At 37.3% G+C, this 15,792-nt stretch overlaps 1 protein-coding gene across 2 annotated transcripts; it reads left to right on the top strand.

The window, feature by feature from the left end:
• Window positions 1-1,503: 1,503 nt before the first annotated feature.
• smox (spermine oxidase) lies at window positions 1,504-14,376 on the top strand. Of its 2 annotated transcripts, XM_067402691.1 has the most exons (7): window positions 1,504-1,623; window positions 5,975-6,209; window positions 6,335-6,561; window positions 7,750-7,923; window positions 9,379-10,078; window positions 11,141-11,301; window positions 13,752-14,376. In XM_067402691.1, the coding sequence occupies exons 2-7, from the start codon at window positions 6,002-6,004 to the stop codon at window positions 13,902-13,904; spliced, it is 1,623 nt and encodes a 540-aa protein (XP_067258792.1). In that variant the 5' UTR covers window positions 1,504-1,623; window positions 5,975-6,001; the 3' UTR covers window positions 13,905-14,376. The 2 variants fall into 2 exon arrangements, with proteins under 2 accessions (XP_067258792.1, XP_067258793.1); XM_067402692.1 differs by lacking the exon at window positions 7,750-7,923 and having other exon boundaries at window positions 13,752-14,373.
• Window positions 14,377-15,792: the final 1,416 nt, after the last annotated feature.

Below are 15,792 nucleotides of genomic sequence, written 5' to 3'. Positions count from 1 at the left end.
TTAATTTTAACGAGTTGTGCTTTGGCACCCATTCATGAATGAGCTTTAGTTTATTCAGACTACATCTCAGGAACGTAATGACCAATGCTAATCCTCTTGTGATTTTTTTATTTTTTTTAAACCATAGCCTGCAGAAAACAGGCCTTTAATCACACTGCACTTGAATATACTAAGCATTTATGGCATTTATCAAATCAAATTTTCTAATATAAGTTTCCTTAAGATCATATAATTCTACCATGAATTGATTGATGAACATTGTAAGTTTTAAAATTTGAGATTTCAAATTTTCTAGCATATTTTTGTTCTGTTCTGTGATTTAAAAAAAAAAAAAAGCCTGCAGAAAGCAGGCCTTTATAATGACTTTAAAAACACAGCACTGTATTAGGCATTTATCAAATCAAGTTTTCTAGAATAAGTTTCCTTAAGATCATATAATTCTACCTAACCCTAATGTGAGATTTCCTTTTTTCTAGCATATTTCTGTTCTGTACAAAACAAGCATAAGATTTTCTTCTCTTTTCGCATGTGCATGCTGAACTACGTCAAGGATCATTTGAAAATATATATATATATATATATATATTGAAAGTTATACAAAATTAATACGAAAACTGAGGGTACAGACTGCAGTACATTGTGTGCAAAATGATTAGATAAATGCATAAACCAAAGCATCCAGAGCTAAATCACTATCATGGTTTATTTGCATATGTAAGATAAATTATCTCTTCAGAATTAATAATATCAGAAGATGAATTGTAGAGACAAGACAAAATGAGTAACCACCATTTTGTCAAAACAAGGACAGAGTGTTCTACTGAACCTAAAAGAGGAAAGTTGTGGATCTGCTGCGTTTATATTGAAACAGCTAACAAGAGATGAGAACTAAAGAAATGAATACAAGTCTGATGGGATTGATCCCTTCAAAGTTACAAATATGCATTAAAATAAGTTTACCACTTAATTAAATTAGTCTCAAAGGTTGCATTTAATCTTTGTATGTCTAAAAAAGTACATCTTGTACACAATGCCATATTACAGTCGTTTGTGGATTCCATCATAGCATTTAGGTCATAAATAGTCTTTAGGCAAATCAATGATCAGAAATAACCCCAAATGTGTTGCGAGATGATATACATATAGGCCAATACTAAATCAATTTAATAAAACCTAGCTTTTAGAGAATTTTCCTTTTCTTTGTACCAACTCATCTAATCACAGCATTATAATGACTTAAAAGTAATTATATGACTCGATTTAGAACACTATTGATCGATTAATTCAACCAGCCTTTATTTACTTGTTTGCTTAAGGATAGGCATTTGGCGTACTCTAACAAGACTGAACAAATCCAGCTCTGTCATTTACTACAGAAAGGGTGAGCTTTGTGTTTAGTTCAAATGCCTTGTCAAACAGTGAGTCACGCCAAGACTCGCTCGAGCGCCGCTGCTGATTTCGTGGCGGTACGTCACACATCCTCATATTTATTCAGCGAGGAGGCAGCGGCATCGGCTAAACTGGCTGCTTCTGGTTTCAAGACATAAATACAAAGCGAGGCGCTGCGAATACACAAAGAACAGAGGACCGCTCTCCGCTTTACGCTGAAGACGATAAAGTCAGGTAAAGACCGTACTAAATATGATGATGTGTGTGTTTTTACCGCTACAGTATTGCGTGTTTAAATGGTGTGGGTTGTTAACGGAGACACGGTGAATCAAAAAATTGTAAACAAAACTGACTCGCTGGACTGATTAGTGTTTTCATATTGGACGTGTTTCTACGTTTTGTCTTCCGTTATTTTTCTTGAAAGAACAGTCCATTGTCTGTCACAGTTCAGTTTTCATTCAGCTGCTTATTATTAATGTGCTGTTATATTGGGGACATAAATAATGGAAAATGTTTAGTCAGCTGAATAAGGTACAGTAAAGGTTAATTTCATGAAAATATGATTTGGTAAATGTCATAGTTGACGTTTATTTTCGTATCACTGAAGGCCACTCACCCGTGACAGTATGCAGTTACGTGGCAGCGCTGATTCCACTAGACGCACTTTGTGCTGCACTTTATCAGCAGCCAAACTTCACTTACCTCAACTCAAATGACCCTGTGCTTCGTGTTTTATGAACGCACAGCTATTTAAAAAAAAAAAAAAAAATCGTATGGCTATATTGATTTTTAATAATAATAGGCTAGTATAACTGATTAATTCAAAACCTGTAAGCTACAAAATCAGGATAGAGATGTCTCTCTTGGCTTTTTGAAGGTTATCTTATCTGTGTATTTGAATTGCAAGTCTTTTTAACAATTCTAGTATGCTTTAATAATCCATGCTGATGATGTGGAGTGGGATAAGCGGAAACTGTACAGTACTGATATATACTTTGTCTTACAATGTGTGAGCGGAGAGGTAAGCATTATAGAGGATGTAGGTTGTGATTTCTAGGTCATAGAGTCTGTGCGTCCCCAAAGCCCACCCTTAATCTGCGGTATGTGAGGAGCTGGGACATGTGGGTTGGTTTTTATACTGCTTCAAGGATCACACTCAAGTCTACAATGGCTGGAGGTTAAAAGAGTTCTGGAATAAAAAAAAAAAAAAAAAAAAGAAGTACAATTGCTTCAGGGTGTAGTTCAGCAAAACACAAAAATATTTAAGCCACAGTGATGTGAGAATAGTGCTATTTGAGGTTGCTCAGAAGGGAGGATTTCAAAATACATCAGTTACTTCGCTTTTATGTTATGCAATGTCTCTGGATCAGCTTTATTTCTAAACACATTGTGAATAAGGTCAAACCCACCAGGCAGAGAAGTATCGCCAAACATACCCTTGTTCAGAAATGGCACAATCACATTATATGTGACCCTGGACCACAAAACCAGAAAAATTAAGTCTTTAGCAATGCACACACATATATATATATAAATATATATATATATATATATATATATATATATATATATATATATATATATATATATATATAATATATATATATATATATATAAATATATAAACACACACACATTATATATTATATATTTACGGTAGGAAATTTACAAAACATCTTCATGAATGTTTGGCATTAAAAAAAAAAAAAAAAAAAAAATCAATAATTTTGACCCATACAATGTAATTTTTTTTAAAAATTGCTACAAATATACCCATGCTACTTATGACTGGTTTTGTTGTCCAGGGTCACATATCGCAATCTTTGTTTAAGAGTCTTAAGACTTTTGAGAACATATTAAAACATCCAAAAGCCCAAGTACCCTGTTAATGGGAAATGGGCAACAGTGCCCTCAACATCAAAACTTTTAAGTGATGCTAACAAGGAACATACTGTAAGTGGTTGTTGGAAAAAGTTTGAGAAAAATCAAATGTAGGATCAGAACAATTGGAAACCATGCCTTACATACTTTCTCATTTTCTGTTATGGCCTCATCCTGACTTTAGATGTGACCTTTTTCCTTTGCCTTGAAACCCGATGTACCACAAGGCAACGACTTTCTCATGCATGCAGTGTTTCGTACACAAACCAACCCTCTCAACCATGACCATTGATTGAGGAAAAGATGAACGTCTTTAGTTATGTTTTATTTGGTACAACTGTTTCTAATGCCTTCAGCAACTTCTGATGTGCTCCATGATCTAAAATGTGCCCGTTAAACATTGCACATACATTTTGGTTCACCTCAAACTGCATACGATTGGAATGAGTGTGGTTAGGGCCTGCAGTTGTACTGAGGTTATCCAAACAAAACTTTCCATTTCAGGACACCATCAAAGAACCTCTCCACCTCACTGTAGACTAGAGTGACCTTTCTATAGGGGTTTCTGGTTGTGGGTCATGAATAAATGCCTTACTGCTTCTCTCAGTTCAACAGGAAATGTCTCCTTGACCTATACGATGACATCACTCTAACGTTTGCTAAAGAGACCCATTCACTAGACAAGTGTTAATCCAAGAATCTGCCACTTCCCATACTATCACTGCTGCCACTAACCAACTTTACATGATTTTGCTGTAATCATAAGAGAAATTGCAAAAGTAGTGTTAAGGTCACCCTTAGTATGTCTTTTATTGAATGTGGAAAAACTGGTCTGTATTTTTGAATATACAGCTGCACACTATTGTCTAGTGGATTCCCAGCTGTAAGCCGCATACTGAGAGATTTCAAGCTTGTCATGTGTCTAAAGCTCAGAGTTACAAAATCCTCAGTGTTTTAAGCTATGTGTGCTTAGCTGAATCCTTATTACATGCATATTACTTCACATGTTTTAGCCAGAATAAGGTTTCATGTTTTGCTATTTTTCCCAGACTTGTTTCCCTGGTTGTTTTGCAGGTGGAATTGATTGTAATCTTTGTTTCACAAGTTCGCCTGCCCATTCAGTCTTAATGGTTAATGGTAAAACAAACAGCTTGCTGTCCTCGAAGGAGGCTCGAACCCGAGGCTCGGCTCGAACTCAGAGTTAAACCCCCCTGACGTCACTGCATATCGCATTTAATTTACCCCACCAACACAAACAACTCTGATTTATATATTTTTTTAATATTTAAAAACACATACATATAGAATGCTACATTAAACAATTTTGAAGGGGAAAAATGAATCAACTCCATAGCGGATTTCAAGTGATCAAGGGCTTAGGACGTTCCAATTCAGCTCATTGCAAAGGTTCCGCCAGTAGTGGGCACTTATGCAACGTAAGCAATGACGTACATCTGGGTCACAAAGTTAGCGAGGGAAGGTCATAAAAAACAAACTGGAACAAAGCCAAGGTCTTAAAAGGTGTGGCTAAATTCAGTTGAGGTCACATGCTGAAAATTCTCAAGAAGGAAACGACCCATTCAGATAGTAGCACACATAATGCCGCCATCACACTAGCACCTTTCGGTGTTTATAATAAGTGTTCTGATTGTCATTGTGCGTCAGAGAACCCACAGGCAGCCCTTCCTGTCCTCTCCGTAGTCTGATAACAAACTGTGTGGATGAATTTGGCCTGTGCAAACTCTCAACAGGAGGTTATTGTGGTGTGTTCTGAGAGCATAGTAGCCACAACCTCATTCATTCAAATCATATTCATTCACAGTTGTCAATCTCTTCTTCATTGTGCGTGAGCGGCTATGCCTACTGGGTACAATAACAATGATGACAGATAAGGAGTGTGTGTGGTTGTGTATGATCATGTATAAAGAAGGGTATCACTGGCTGGATCCAGAGTGATCCATTACTTTTTAACTCTGATGTGAGGAAAGATTGCAGTTAAAGTTCTGTTTGGTCCACCATAATAACATCCTGTATCTAACAATATTCCATTATCACTCTTTCCACATTCAGGTCCTTAAAACAATAAACTTCTCTTATGAGGTCTGTCCAACATCAGGTGCATCTTGTTTTTCTTTTGGCTGTCACACATAAGCTGGTGTGTTTATGTGGAGACCTTGCCTGAAAACCCTGAACGGAAATGTGAAGAGCACATTAATATCCTTGTGGCTGTCACAGTGTAATTATTTTCACTGCCACATACAGACCTTTTCCATTGACTTGTGTAATAGACTCTGTGCAATGACGTTTTACATACTCTAGTATGTTGTTGCAAGTTCGTTACCCTGTTCAACACGGTGTCCTCAGATGGGTAAAAAGAAGACCAAATGAGAATCAAATTTACACTTCACTGGCATTTTTGCCTTGTCTTAATTCTTATTCAGCACTGCAGTGGTGATATAATAATCACTCTCAACTCATACACAAGAGGTTGGAGATAAGACACCTTATTTTGTGAATAGTGTTATTTAAGGTTGTGCTTTGAAAAGACATCATGTTGCAGTCAGTCCTTTGAACCACATGCTCGAAGATGTAAAAGTTTGGTATCTTTGATGCATTGTTTTCCTGTGAATAATCTCTATTATTAGTCTTGCTGGAGGGCTTGGTGTTTGCTCTAATGGTTTCTCCTCATCTCACCCTTCCCCAGATTCCCTAGAAGAAGAGCTTGGACGGCATGCAAAGTTGTGAAATATCTTCAGACAGCACTGATGATCCTCTTAGTAGAGCCCTACACAGACATCGACAACCGCGAATAGTAGTGATTGGCGCGGGCTTGGCCGGCCTTGCCGCCACTAAAACCCTCTTGGAGAACGGCTTCACCAATGTCACGGTGCTAGAAGCCTCGGACCGTATCGGAGGCAGAGTGCAAAGCATTCAGCACGGTGAGAACAACCGTCTTGTCAAATGCCAGCATCCTTTTTATTCTTTCTAAGTCCAAATTCATTGTCAACCTTTTCAGACCAAAAAAAGCTTCTTTTCAAGGTGCTCCATCTCCCTCTCTTAACAGGTAAAACCACTTTGGAACTTGGAGCAACCTGGATACATGGGGCAAATGGGAACCCCATCTACCACCTGGCTGAGGAAAATGGGCTGCTGGAGCACACCACAGAGGAGGAGAGGAGTGTGGGCCGCATCAGCCTCTACGCCAAGAATGGTGTGGCCCACTACCAGACCAACAACGGCAAGCGGATCCCAAAGGATCTGGTGGAGGAGTTCAGTGACCTGTACAATGAGGTGACGGAAGAGAGCTGAGTGCCTGGTTTTGTGCAAGCAAAGTTTGAACTTTTTGGTGTAGCCTCTTGTGGATTATAAGTCTTGAATATTAAAAAAAAAAAAAAAAAAAAAAAAAAACGCATCATGGCCCTGTTTTCACCTGGTATTAAGAAGTGAATTTAATGATCCAATCACAAGTGGTCTGCCAAGATGCATTTCTGTTTCCATCTGTATTGAGCAGCTAACGTGAAGAGCATGCAGTGTTTTTTACTTCAGTCCGGGACCCCTTGGGTAGTATTTCCACTACAAATGTGGTCATATGTGTTTTTGATAGGGGTGGAGAAAAAAAAAAAAAAATCTGGGACAGCAGAAAAAATCCTTCGCATTGAGCACTGCATGTGTTTTGGGATTGTTACCACATCCTGAGCTGAGCCTTTCACCTCCTATATCTCTCTCACAGTGTTTTGCAAGATCCCAGTCTTTTATTTGGACTGATGCCTCGTTTTGACAGCGTGGTACGGTACAGTACAGTTCAGTACCGTACACAATTTTTGCTGTTTCCATTGTCAGAACTTGTGAATGGTACCCTAATTGTAGGTGTTTTGAATCGCTACTTTCCGGCATACACCACGCCTATTAAGTAAGGGTACTGTTGGCGGTGGAAACGCAAGTCGGATCAGAGTTTACCATCCCGAATCGTACTGAACTGTACTGTACTGTCCTGTCCTGTACCTCTTGGTGGAAACGAGGCATTATATTTCTTTAATAATTTTGCATCTCTTGTCACACACTGTGTCATGAATACAGGAGATATTTTGGCTAGTTAATGAAAGAGAAAACACTTAAAGTGATAGTTCACCGAAAAAAGGCACCCATTTAGATAACCCTTATGTAATTTCCTTTTTCTGTAGAATATGCCAGAGATATTTTGATAATAAATATCTTATGGTTTTTTTTTTTGTTTTTTTCATTCAATAGAAGTCAGTGGTCACCAAAATTGTTTGATTACTGATGTTCAAAAAAAACAAAAGGGTGAGGAAATGATGACGGTTGAACTATCCCTTTAAAGTAATGCAATATTTTGACCATATTGTATTCCATCCAGAGTAACTAATGCAATTAAACCATTGTTTGTGGCAAGGATAGCTCCATGATCTGATGACTCAAGGATCTCTCTCTTAATCTTGTCGAACAACCTCCTTTGAGCAGGTGTACGAGCTGACTCAGGAGTTCTTCCAGAACGGAAAGCCTGTGGGAGCCGAGAGTCAAAACAGTGTGGGGATCTTCACACGAGATGTGTTGCGCAAGAAGATCATGCTTGATCCTTATGACTCAGAGAGCACCAAGAAACTTAAGTTATCTATGCTACAACAGTACCTCAAGGTGGGCGGGGCATTAATGCCTTAGAGAGATTTTTCATAAGCAAATCATGGTTCGTTGACTCATAGGATAGTTAAAATCAGATATTCCTCTCTAAACCTGATTTTGAAATTATAGGTGTGGCATCACATTTGCCAACTCAGCAACAAACCACAACAGGAAATAGCTGAATTCCTGTCATAAGCAAATTGACTACATGAAATACATTGCATGTGTCCTTACATTTGTAGAACAGTGACGTCAATCTTACTGCCATGCACACGTCCCACTCTGTTGCAACAGAGTGAAATGAAAAACTGTAGACTACTGCCCACAGAGGTGTGGATTCCAATAATACTTCTGTTTTATCATTTCCCACACTTTGACCTAGACTCACAATGGGCTTGTATTCACAATTCATGGAATATTTAAATTTCTTTATAAATGTCTCACACTACTGTTTGGTCAGGCTTTTCATAGAGATTCTGATTGTACTGAAAGCTCTGGATTATTGAGGTAAAAGTAGGACAGATATTGAATGTCATCCTGTAATACTAGAGGTTATGGGAAGAAGGGGCAGAACCAGAAAAAAAAACATTTAGCTGGCTATATGCCTGCTAGACTATGTCTGCCTGTATTTGTTTACAGCAATATAATTTGGAATAGTAAACTTAGAGTAAATGGTGTTTAGCAAGCATTTACTGTGACAGCATGAAAACAGTAGAAGATGCTATGTAAGTAGGGTGACCACCTGATTCTTACTCTGTTGCAGGACAGTAGATGTGTTTTTTCGAGATAAATTAATATTAAATATTGATTTACATTAGTTGGAAAGCCTAATTTGCTATCATGTTGCATGATAACATTTTAAATAACCAATAAGCTTTGTTAATTGTGACCAGCTCTGTGACTGGAACTCAATTTGCCCAGGTTTAAGTGATACAATGTAATTTACTCTACAATACCTCAGTATGCTAAATATTATGAACTGAGTAACGGGCCAGTAGGTAAAATCACATTTTATACTAAAATAAATTTCCATAAGTAGCAACTTGTTTATTTTCCTTTATTGGTATGCAAACATTAAATGGGTTTTACTGGATTCAGTGCATCTTGTCCCCGCTCTAGCTAGAACATGACGGCTGCCCAAATGGATTTTTAAATGGCATTCGCATTTTAGTGTTGTATTTCTTATTGTGGTATTGTAATTTTTAAGGAAGAAAAAAGACATAGCCTAACTGAAATGCAGGACACTGCTTGGGTCTCGCAGGATGCAGGACAAAGCTCCCAAATTTGGGACTGTCCTGCAAAATGCGGGACAGGTGGTCACCCTATGTGCAAGGCTATACATAAAGTGAATGGTCACATTATCTGAATTAGTATATTTAGTTTTGGTCCCAATATGTACCATAACAGCAAGATGCTGGTAAGACAAGTTTATGAGCAATTTATTACTTAATATGCTCTTTTGTGCCTCAGGTGGAAAGCTGTGAAAGCAGTTCCCCCAGCATGGACGAAGTGTCTCTAAGTGAGTTTGGTGAGTGGACCGAGATTCCCGGCGCTCACCATGTCATTCCTGTTGGTTTCATTAAAGTTGTTGAGATCCTGGCTCAGGACATCCCAAGTCGTGTCCTCCACCTCAGCAAGCCTGTCCGCCGCATCCATTGGAACTGCAGCTCCCAAGATGCAGAGGAAATTGCCGACCAGGCTGACCATAACCAGGACCAACGGCCCAGCCCTTCGCCAGTCTGTGTGGAGTGCGAAGACGCAGAGTGTCTGCTGGCAGACCATGTGATCGTAACGGCCTCTCTTGGGTTCCTGAAGAAAGCTCACGAGACTCTCTTCTCCCCAGGCCTGCCACAAGACAAGGCACAGGCCATCCAGAAACTGGGCATTAGTACCACTGACAAGATCTTTCTGGAGTTTGCAGAGCCCTTTTGGAGCCCCGAATGCAACAGCATTCAGTTTGTTTGGGAGGACGAGGCACAACTGGAGAGCCAGGCATACCCAGAAGAGCTGTGGTATCGAAAGATCTGCAGCTTTGATGTGCTGTATCCGCCTGAACGCTATGGCCACATGTTGAGTGGCTGGATCTGCGGTGAAGAGGCACTGCGCATGGAAAGGTGTGATGACGAGACTGTGGCGGAGATATGCACTGAACTACTACGCCAGTTCACAGGTCAGCACATGCGCAAGTGTAACACTGTAATTCTTTCACTGTACTTTCCATGATACCATGCAAGAAACTGATTTAAACTAATCAGGGTGTTACAAAGCAAGAAAATTACACTTAATCTCCCATTGAATTGTGACTCCCTCTGTTTCCCACCACTGAGATGTATTGTTGACAGTTTTTTGCCGATTGTCATTAACAGAAAGACCATTGTTAATGTGTTGTTTGCATAATGAATTTAGCTCTTCAATACCTTTCCCTCATTCTTATAATCCCCCATTTTGTTATTATGTCTCTCTGAGAGAGCTGCGCATACACAACAATCAAGGTAGATCATTTCCGACTGACAGGAGATTCAGGTGGGGGTCAGCAATTTAATGTAATCAAGTTGGTCATCCAAACAAAGAGTCAAGTGTTTTGCACATTTAACTGGCTATAATAATTCTTGTCATGCTTATAAGTTATATGTCTCTGTAACAAGAAAGCACATGTACCTGTTAAATCAGGACAGAAAAATGACCTTTGGTAAAGGTATAGACAAGGGCTCTAAAGTTTCCAGGGTTGTGTGAAAGATTGTACTGTAAACAACTCTGGTTTCTCTTCCATTGTAACCCTTTCATGACAGAACACTTATGTTATAAGGGTCAATCCACACACTCTCTGTAGATGATGTCAACAGGCTGGCATACCCCTAAACTAGGTCAGTCTGTTTTAATCCAGATCCACAGCAGGTTCCCCTCCCATCTGCACCAGTCCTATATAATTAGTGTGCTGAAATTGGATTTGGTCACAACTTACCACTGATAATTAAAAGGTCCCCTAATTTCTGTCATTAGCTATATGATCCAAGACTAACTTCACTTGTTCATCAGCATTTGTTCACTAAATACACACCACCAAAACAAACGCAGATCAGCATAAAAGAACAACACTGTAAATTACACTTTAAAAAAGAGGGATCTCTGTACAAAGTCTTTGGCAACAATAAGCAAATATTTACTTTTTCTAAATCAATTAGTAGCATTTGGCAAATAATCAATTTATTTTCATGTTTGATGTTTCCATCAGGGAACCAGAATATTCCTAAGCCTAGGCGGATTCTGCGCTCCTCATGGGGCAGTAATCCCTATATCCGGGGTTCTTACTCCTTCACTCAAGTGGGCTCCAGCGGCAGAGATGTGGAGAGGCTAGCTGAGCCCCTGCCTTACATTAAGAACACTAAGGCTCCGGTGAGTTGAAATTTGTAAAGTTGTAAAGTTTGTAAAGACTATTAAAGAAAATCTTGCACAACTGAAATATAAGCTTAACATAGTTTATATAACAGAATTTAAGCAGTATCTTTTTGGAACAACAAAGTATATCTGAGTATCGCTGCTCTTTAGTGTAAACAAGTTAATGTTTTTCCCCCATTAAATTAAGCTACCTGCCAAATTAAAGGATTAGTTCACTTTCAAATGAAAATTACCCCAAGCTTTACTCACCCTCAAGCCACCCTAGGTGTATAAAGGCCAGAACACACCAAGCCGACGCCGACGAACTTGTGGCAGACTGTGGGGTTGGCTCACGTCACCAGAGTCTGTGTCCAAAGTTGCCCTGACACACCAAACCGACGCTAAATAGCCGACGGCCAAATCCAGCAGGTGGCTGTAGCTGAACAGCCAATCAGAATGATCAGATGGCCCGACGGACCGACAAACTCTGACGCCGATTCAACATTTCGAATCGGACGAAAAAAAGCAGACGAGGACCAACTTTAGCCGACGGTGCGGAACACACTGAGAAAACTTAGTCGGCCAACGAAGAAAAACTGCCCGACGGCTTTAAGACTTTCTTCTTTCTGATGAACACATTCGGAGATATTAATAAATATCCTGACACATCCAAGCTTTATAATTGCAGTGAGCGGGATCAACGAGTATGAGCTGAAAAAAGTGCCTCCATCCACATCCATCCATCATAAACATGTACTCCACACGGCTCTAGGGGGTTAATAAAGCCCTTCTGAAGCGAAACAATGCTTTTGTGTAAAAACTATATCCATATTTAACAGGTTATGAAGTAAAATATCTAGCTTCCTCAAAACCGCCTTCCGTATTCAAATTACGAAGAAAATGTAAAACTCTCGCAGTTCAAAAAGCTTACACTACGTCCTACGCCTTAACTGACGTGATGCCAGTTCCGTTTTTTCCCTAAGTAGAATACAGAAGATGGTTCGTTTGAAAATGAACTAATCCTTTAAACCAAAGACAGCAGGTGTCCTTCCAAGGAATAAGTCTTGTTTCTGATTATTTTACTCAAAGACATTTTAATCCTGTTTAGAACCACTTACATGGCCTTTTCACCTCTTGTCATTGTACAAATTTCCCTTGACTGCTCTAAAGTCAAGCTGACCCAAATTGCTTGCGTGGTGTTTTTTTTAACCTGTTAACTGTCACCCCCACTTTTTGTTTTAGACAAGAATTGAATTCTTTGGAGTATAGACATAAGGCTGGTCTTGTTTTAAAGAAGAAATTTGGCAGATTATTGTAAAGGTGAAATAACTTAAGTGAAACAGAAAAAAAGTTATAGAAGTTTATGTTTATGAAAATATAAAATGTTAAAATATAATATTTTATATAAAATATATATTTTACAAAACAAGTTTTACTCTAAATCTGCAAGGAAATCAAAGCCAAAAATCTGAACAAGTTGTGTTCCAAATTTCAGGTTGATATCTCAAAAAATGAGCTTTCAATAAGATTTTGTTTGGGCGCAGTACCACACTTTTTCACTAGATGACAATCAAGCTCCATTACTGACCATATAAAGGCGCCTCCATTTCCATATATGGTTTGAGTGATCTGAACCATATATTTCCATTATTTTCATACAATTTATGAAGTATACATCCTATATAGAAGTAGTATGGGAAGTTTGGCAGAATTTGATATGAGTTTAGCCTCTAATAAACATAAAAATAACATGCATGTGGGTTATAGATCACCGCCACAATCATAAATGTATTTTTTTTTTCTATTAAAAACATTTTTAGACCTTTTTTTCTCAAAAAATTGAATGGATGTTATCTTTTGGCATGAAAACAAACAAGTTTCAACCAATCTTTAATGATTTTTCATGTTCATCGCTATTTCAAAATAAAGGTCTGAACATGCCTTATGAGTATGAAAATATGCTTGTTGCAAATTGATAAATTACTGCTCCTCTGTAATTTATTTTGAAAATCAGTCTCCAAATATGTAAACTACAGATTCTAAGCTTTCAAATGATATATAGTTTGTCAAGATTAGTTTAGGTTTAGTATAGAATATTACTGTTTTAAATATGTAATGGCTGTGGGCCCACCGGTGGGCCCATGACAGTTAACAGGTTAAATGTGTCTTATTGAGCTGTGGAGTGCCAAGACTGAAACTTGAGTCAGATGAGAAGGTTGGGTTGTACACAGGCCAAACAAACACATATATACGCGCACAAACATACTCAGGCCAATTAAATGTCTGAAAGGAACAGTCTGACCCCACAGAACATACAGCACAAAAAGAATAAGAGGCCTCACTTTTCTACATTGGAAAGATTGAGACTCATGCTAAAAATAGACAACTGGGCCACAGGGCAGTAATGTTGTAGAGCATATGTTCGGTCAAGCTAACTTTGTTGTCTTTTTCTTTTCTTCTATCCAAAGCCTCTACAGGTGTTATTTGCTGGGGAGGCCACCCATAGAAAATACTATTCCACTACACATGGTGCTTTGTTGTCAGGACAGAGGGAGGCCAACCGCTTGATCGAGCTGTACCAGTACTCCTTTGGTGCAGAAACCACAAAGCCTAACATTTAAAATACACAAATTGCAACAAAAACAAGAACCACTTACTAGTGACAAAAACAATTGTGTTATGTACTATATGTATTTCAAATGATTTAATTATGTATGAAAACCTAGTAGGGGCATTAAACTAATAACAATAAATCTTCTTTATACTATACTTAGATTAGTGCTCTGTAGATTTTACTTGGGATGTACTGTACAAGGCTGCCATGTGGCGCCATCTCTGGTCCTTATTTTTCTGATTATTTTTAATCCATGTTAATATGTTTCTATAATTTAACAATTTTTGTAAGTGCCTTCTGTATTTAATGTTATGTCTTTAAAAGTGAAAAAAAAAGACTTGATATGAATAAAGTGTATGTTAATGTGATTAAGCATGTCTTTCCTTTCCAAGTCTGTTTATGTTTATTTGGTTTTTTTTTTCTTCCTTTTTTTTATATTTGTTTTTTTTTTTTATAAACGTATCTATGAAATATAGTGATTGAACTACCTTCCAAAATTTAGGCCGTCTGGATTGATTGTGTGTATTATATATATATATATATATATATATATACAGCTATGGAAAAAATTAAGAGACCACTTAACATTGAATTCTGAACTTGAATTGAATTCTGAGTGGTCTCTTAATTTTTTCCATATATTATATATATATATATATATATATATATATACACATACACAGATATAGATATACACATACATACATATATACATACACACTACCACTCAAAAGTTTGGGATCGGTAAGATTAATGTTTTTAAAAGAAGTTTCGTCTGCTCACCAAGGGTGCATTTACTTAATTAAAAATACAGTAAAAACAGTAATATTGTAAAATATTATTACAATGTAAAATGACTGTTTTCTATTTGAAAATATTGTAAAATGTAATTTATTCTTGTGATGGCAAAGCTGTATTTTCACCATTGTTAATCCAGTCTTCAGTGTCACATGATCCTTCAGAAATCATTGTAATATGTCAATTTGCTGCTCAAGAAACATTTATTGTTTACAATTGTACAAAATATGTGTGTACAATATATATTTTCAGGATTATTTGATGAATAGAAAGTTCAAAAGAACAGTGTTTATTTGAAATCTAATCTTTTGTAACATTATAAATGTCTTTACTGTCACTTTTGATTGATTTAATGCACCCTTGCTGAATAAAAGTATTAATTTCTTTAATTTAATTTCTTAAAAAAAATATATATAAAAATTCTTACTGACCCAAACTTTCAAATGGTAGTATAAAATGTTACAAAAGCTTTGCATTTTAGATAAATGCTGTTCTTTTGAACTTTCTATTCAAGGAATCCTGAAAAACAAGTACACAACTGTTTTCAACATTGATAATAATAACAAATATTTCTTGAGGAACTAATCATCATATTAGAATGATTTCTGAAGGATCATGTGACACTGAAGACTGGAGTAATGATGCTGAAAATTCAGCTTTGCATCACAGGAATAAATTACTTTGTAAAATATACTCAAATAGAAAACAGTTATTTTAAACTGTAATAATTGTTCACAATATTACTGTTTTTACTGTATTTTTAATTAAATGAATTAAGCCTTGGTGAGCAGACGAAACTTACCGATCCCAAACTTTTGAGCGGTAGTGTAGGTGTGTGGAATATAAATAAAGATATAAATAAAGATCCACACTTAAGTCAGTTGGTGGCAGTACTGTACCAAGCAGGCGGTTTCTTGTTATATTAAACACAAACTAATAGAGCCATGCAGAATTGTTGGTACATTTTTGCTGTGTGGAAATGAGATTTATGTATTGACTGCCATCTTCTGGTCAGGAAGAAAATCACTATTCGTGGCTTGTTTTATAATTTACTAGAGTTTGCCTTTGTTCCGTTGTCATTGGCATGTCCAGGAAGG

The sequence above is a fragment of the Chanodichthys erythropterus genome, chromosome 12, assembly GCF_024489055.1.
Source record: "Chanodichthys erythropterus isolate Z2021 chromosome 12, ASM2448905v1, whole genome shotgun sequence".
In the NCBI taxonomy this organism is placed as follows: Eukaryota; Metazoa; Chordata; class Actinopteri; order Cypriniformes; family Xenocyprididae; genus Chanodichthys; species Chanodichthys erythropterus.
The sequence above is the reverse complement of the archived record's forward strand: the minus strand, read 5'-3'. Positions and strand labels throughout refer to the sequence as shown.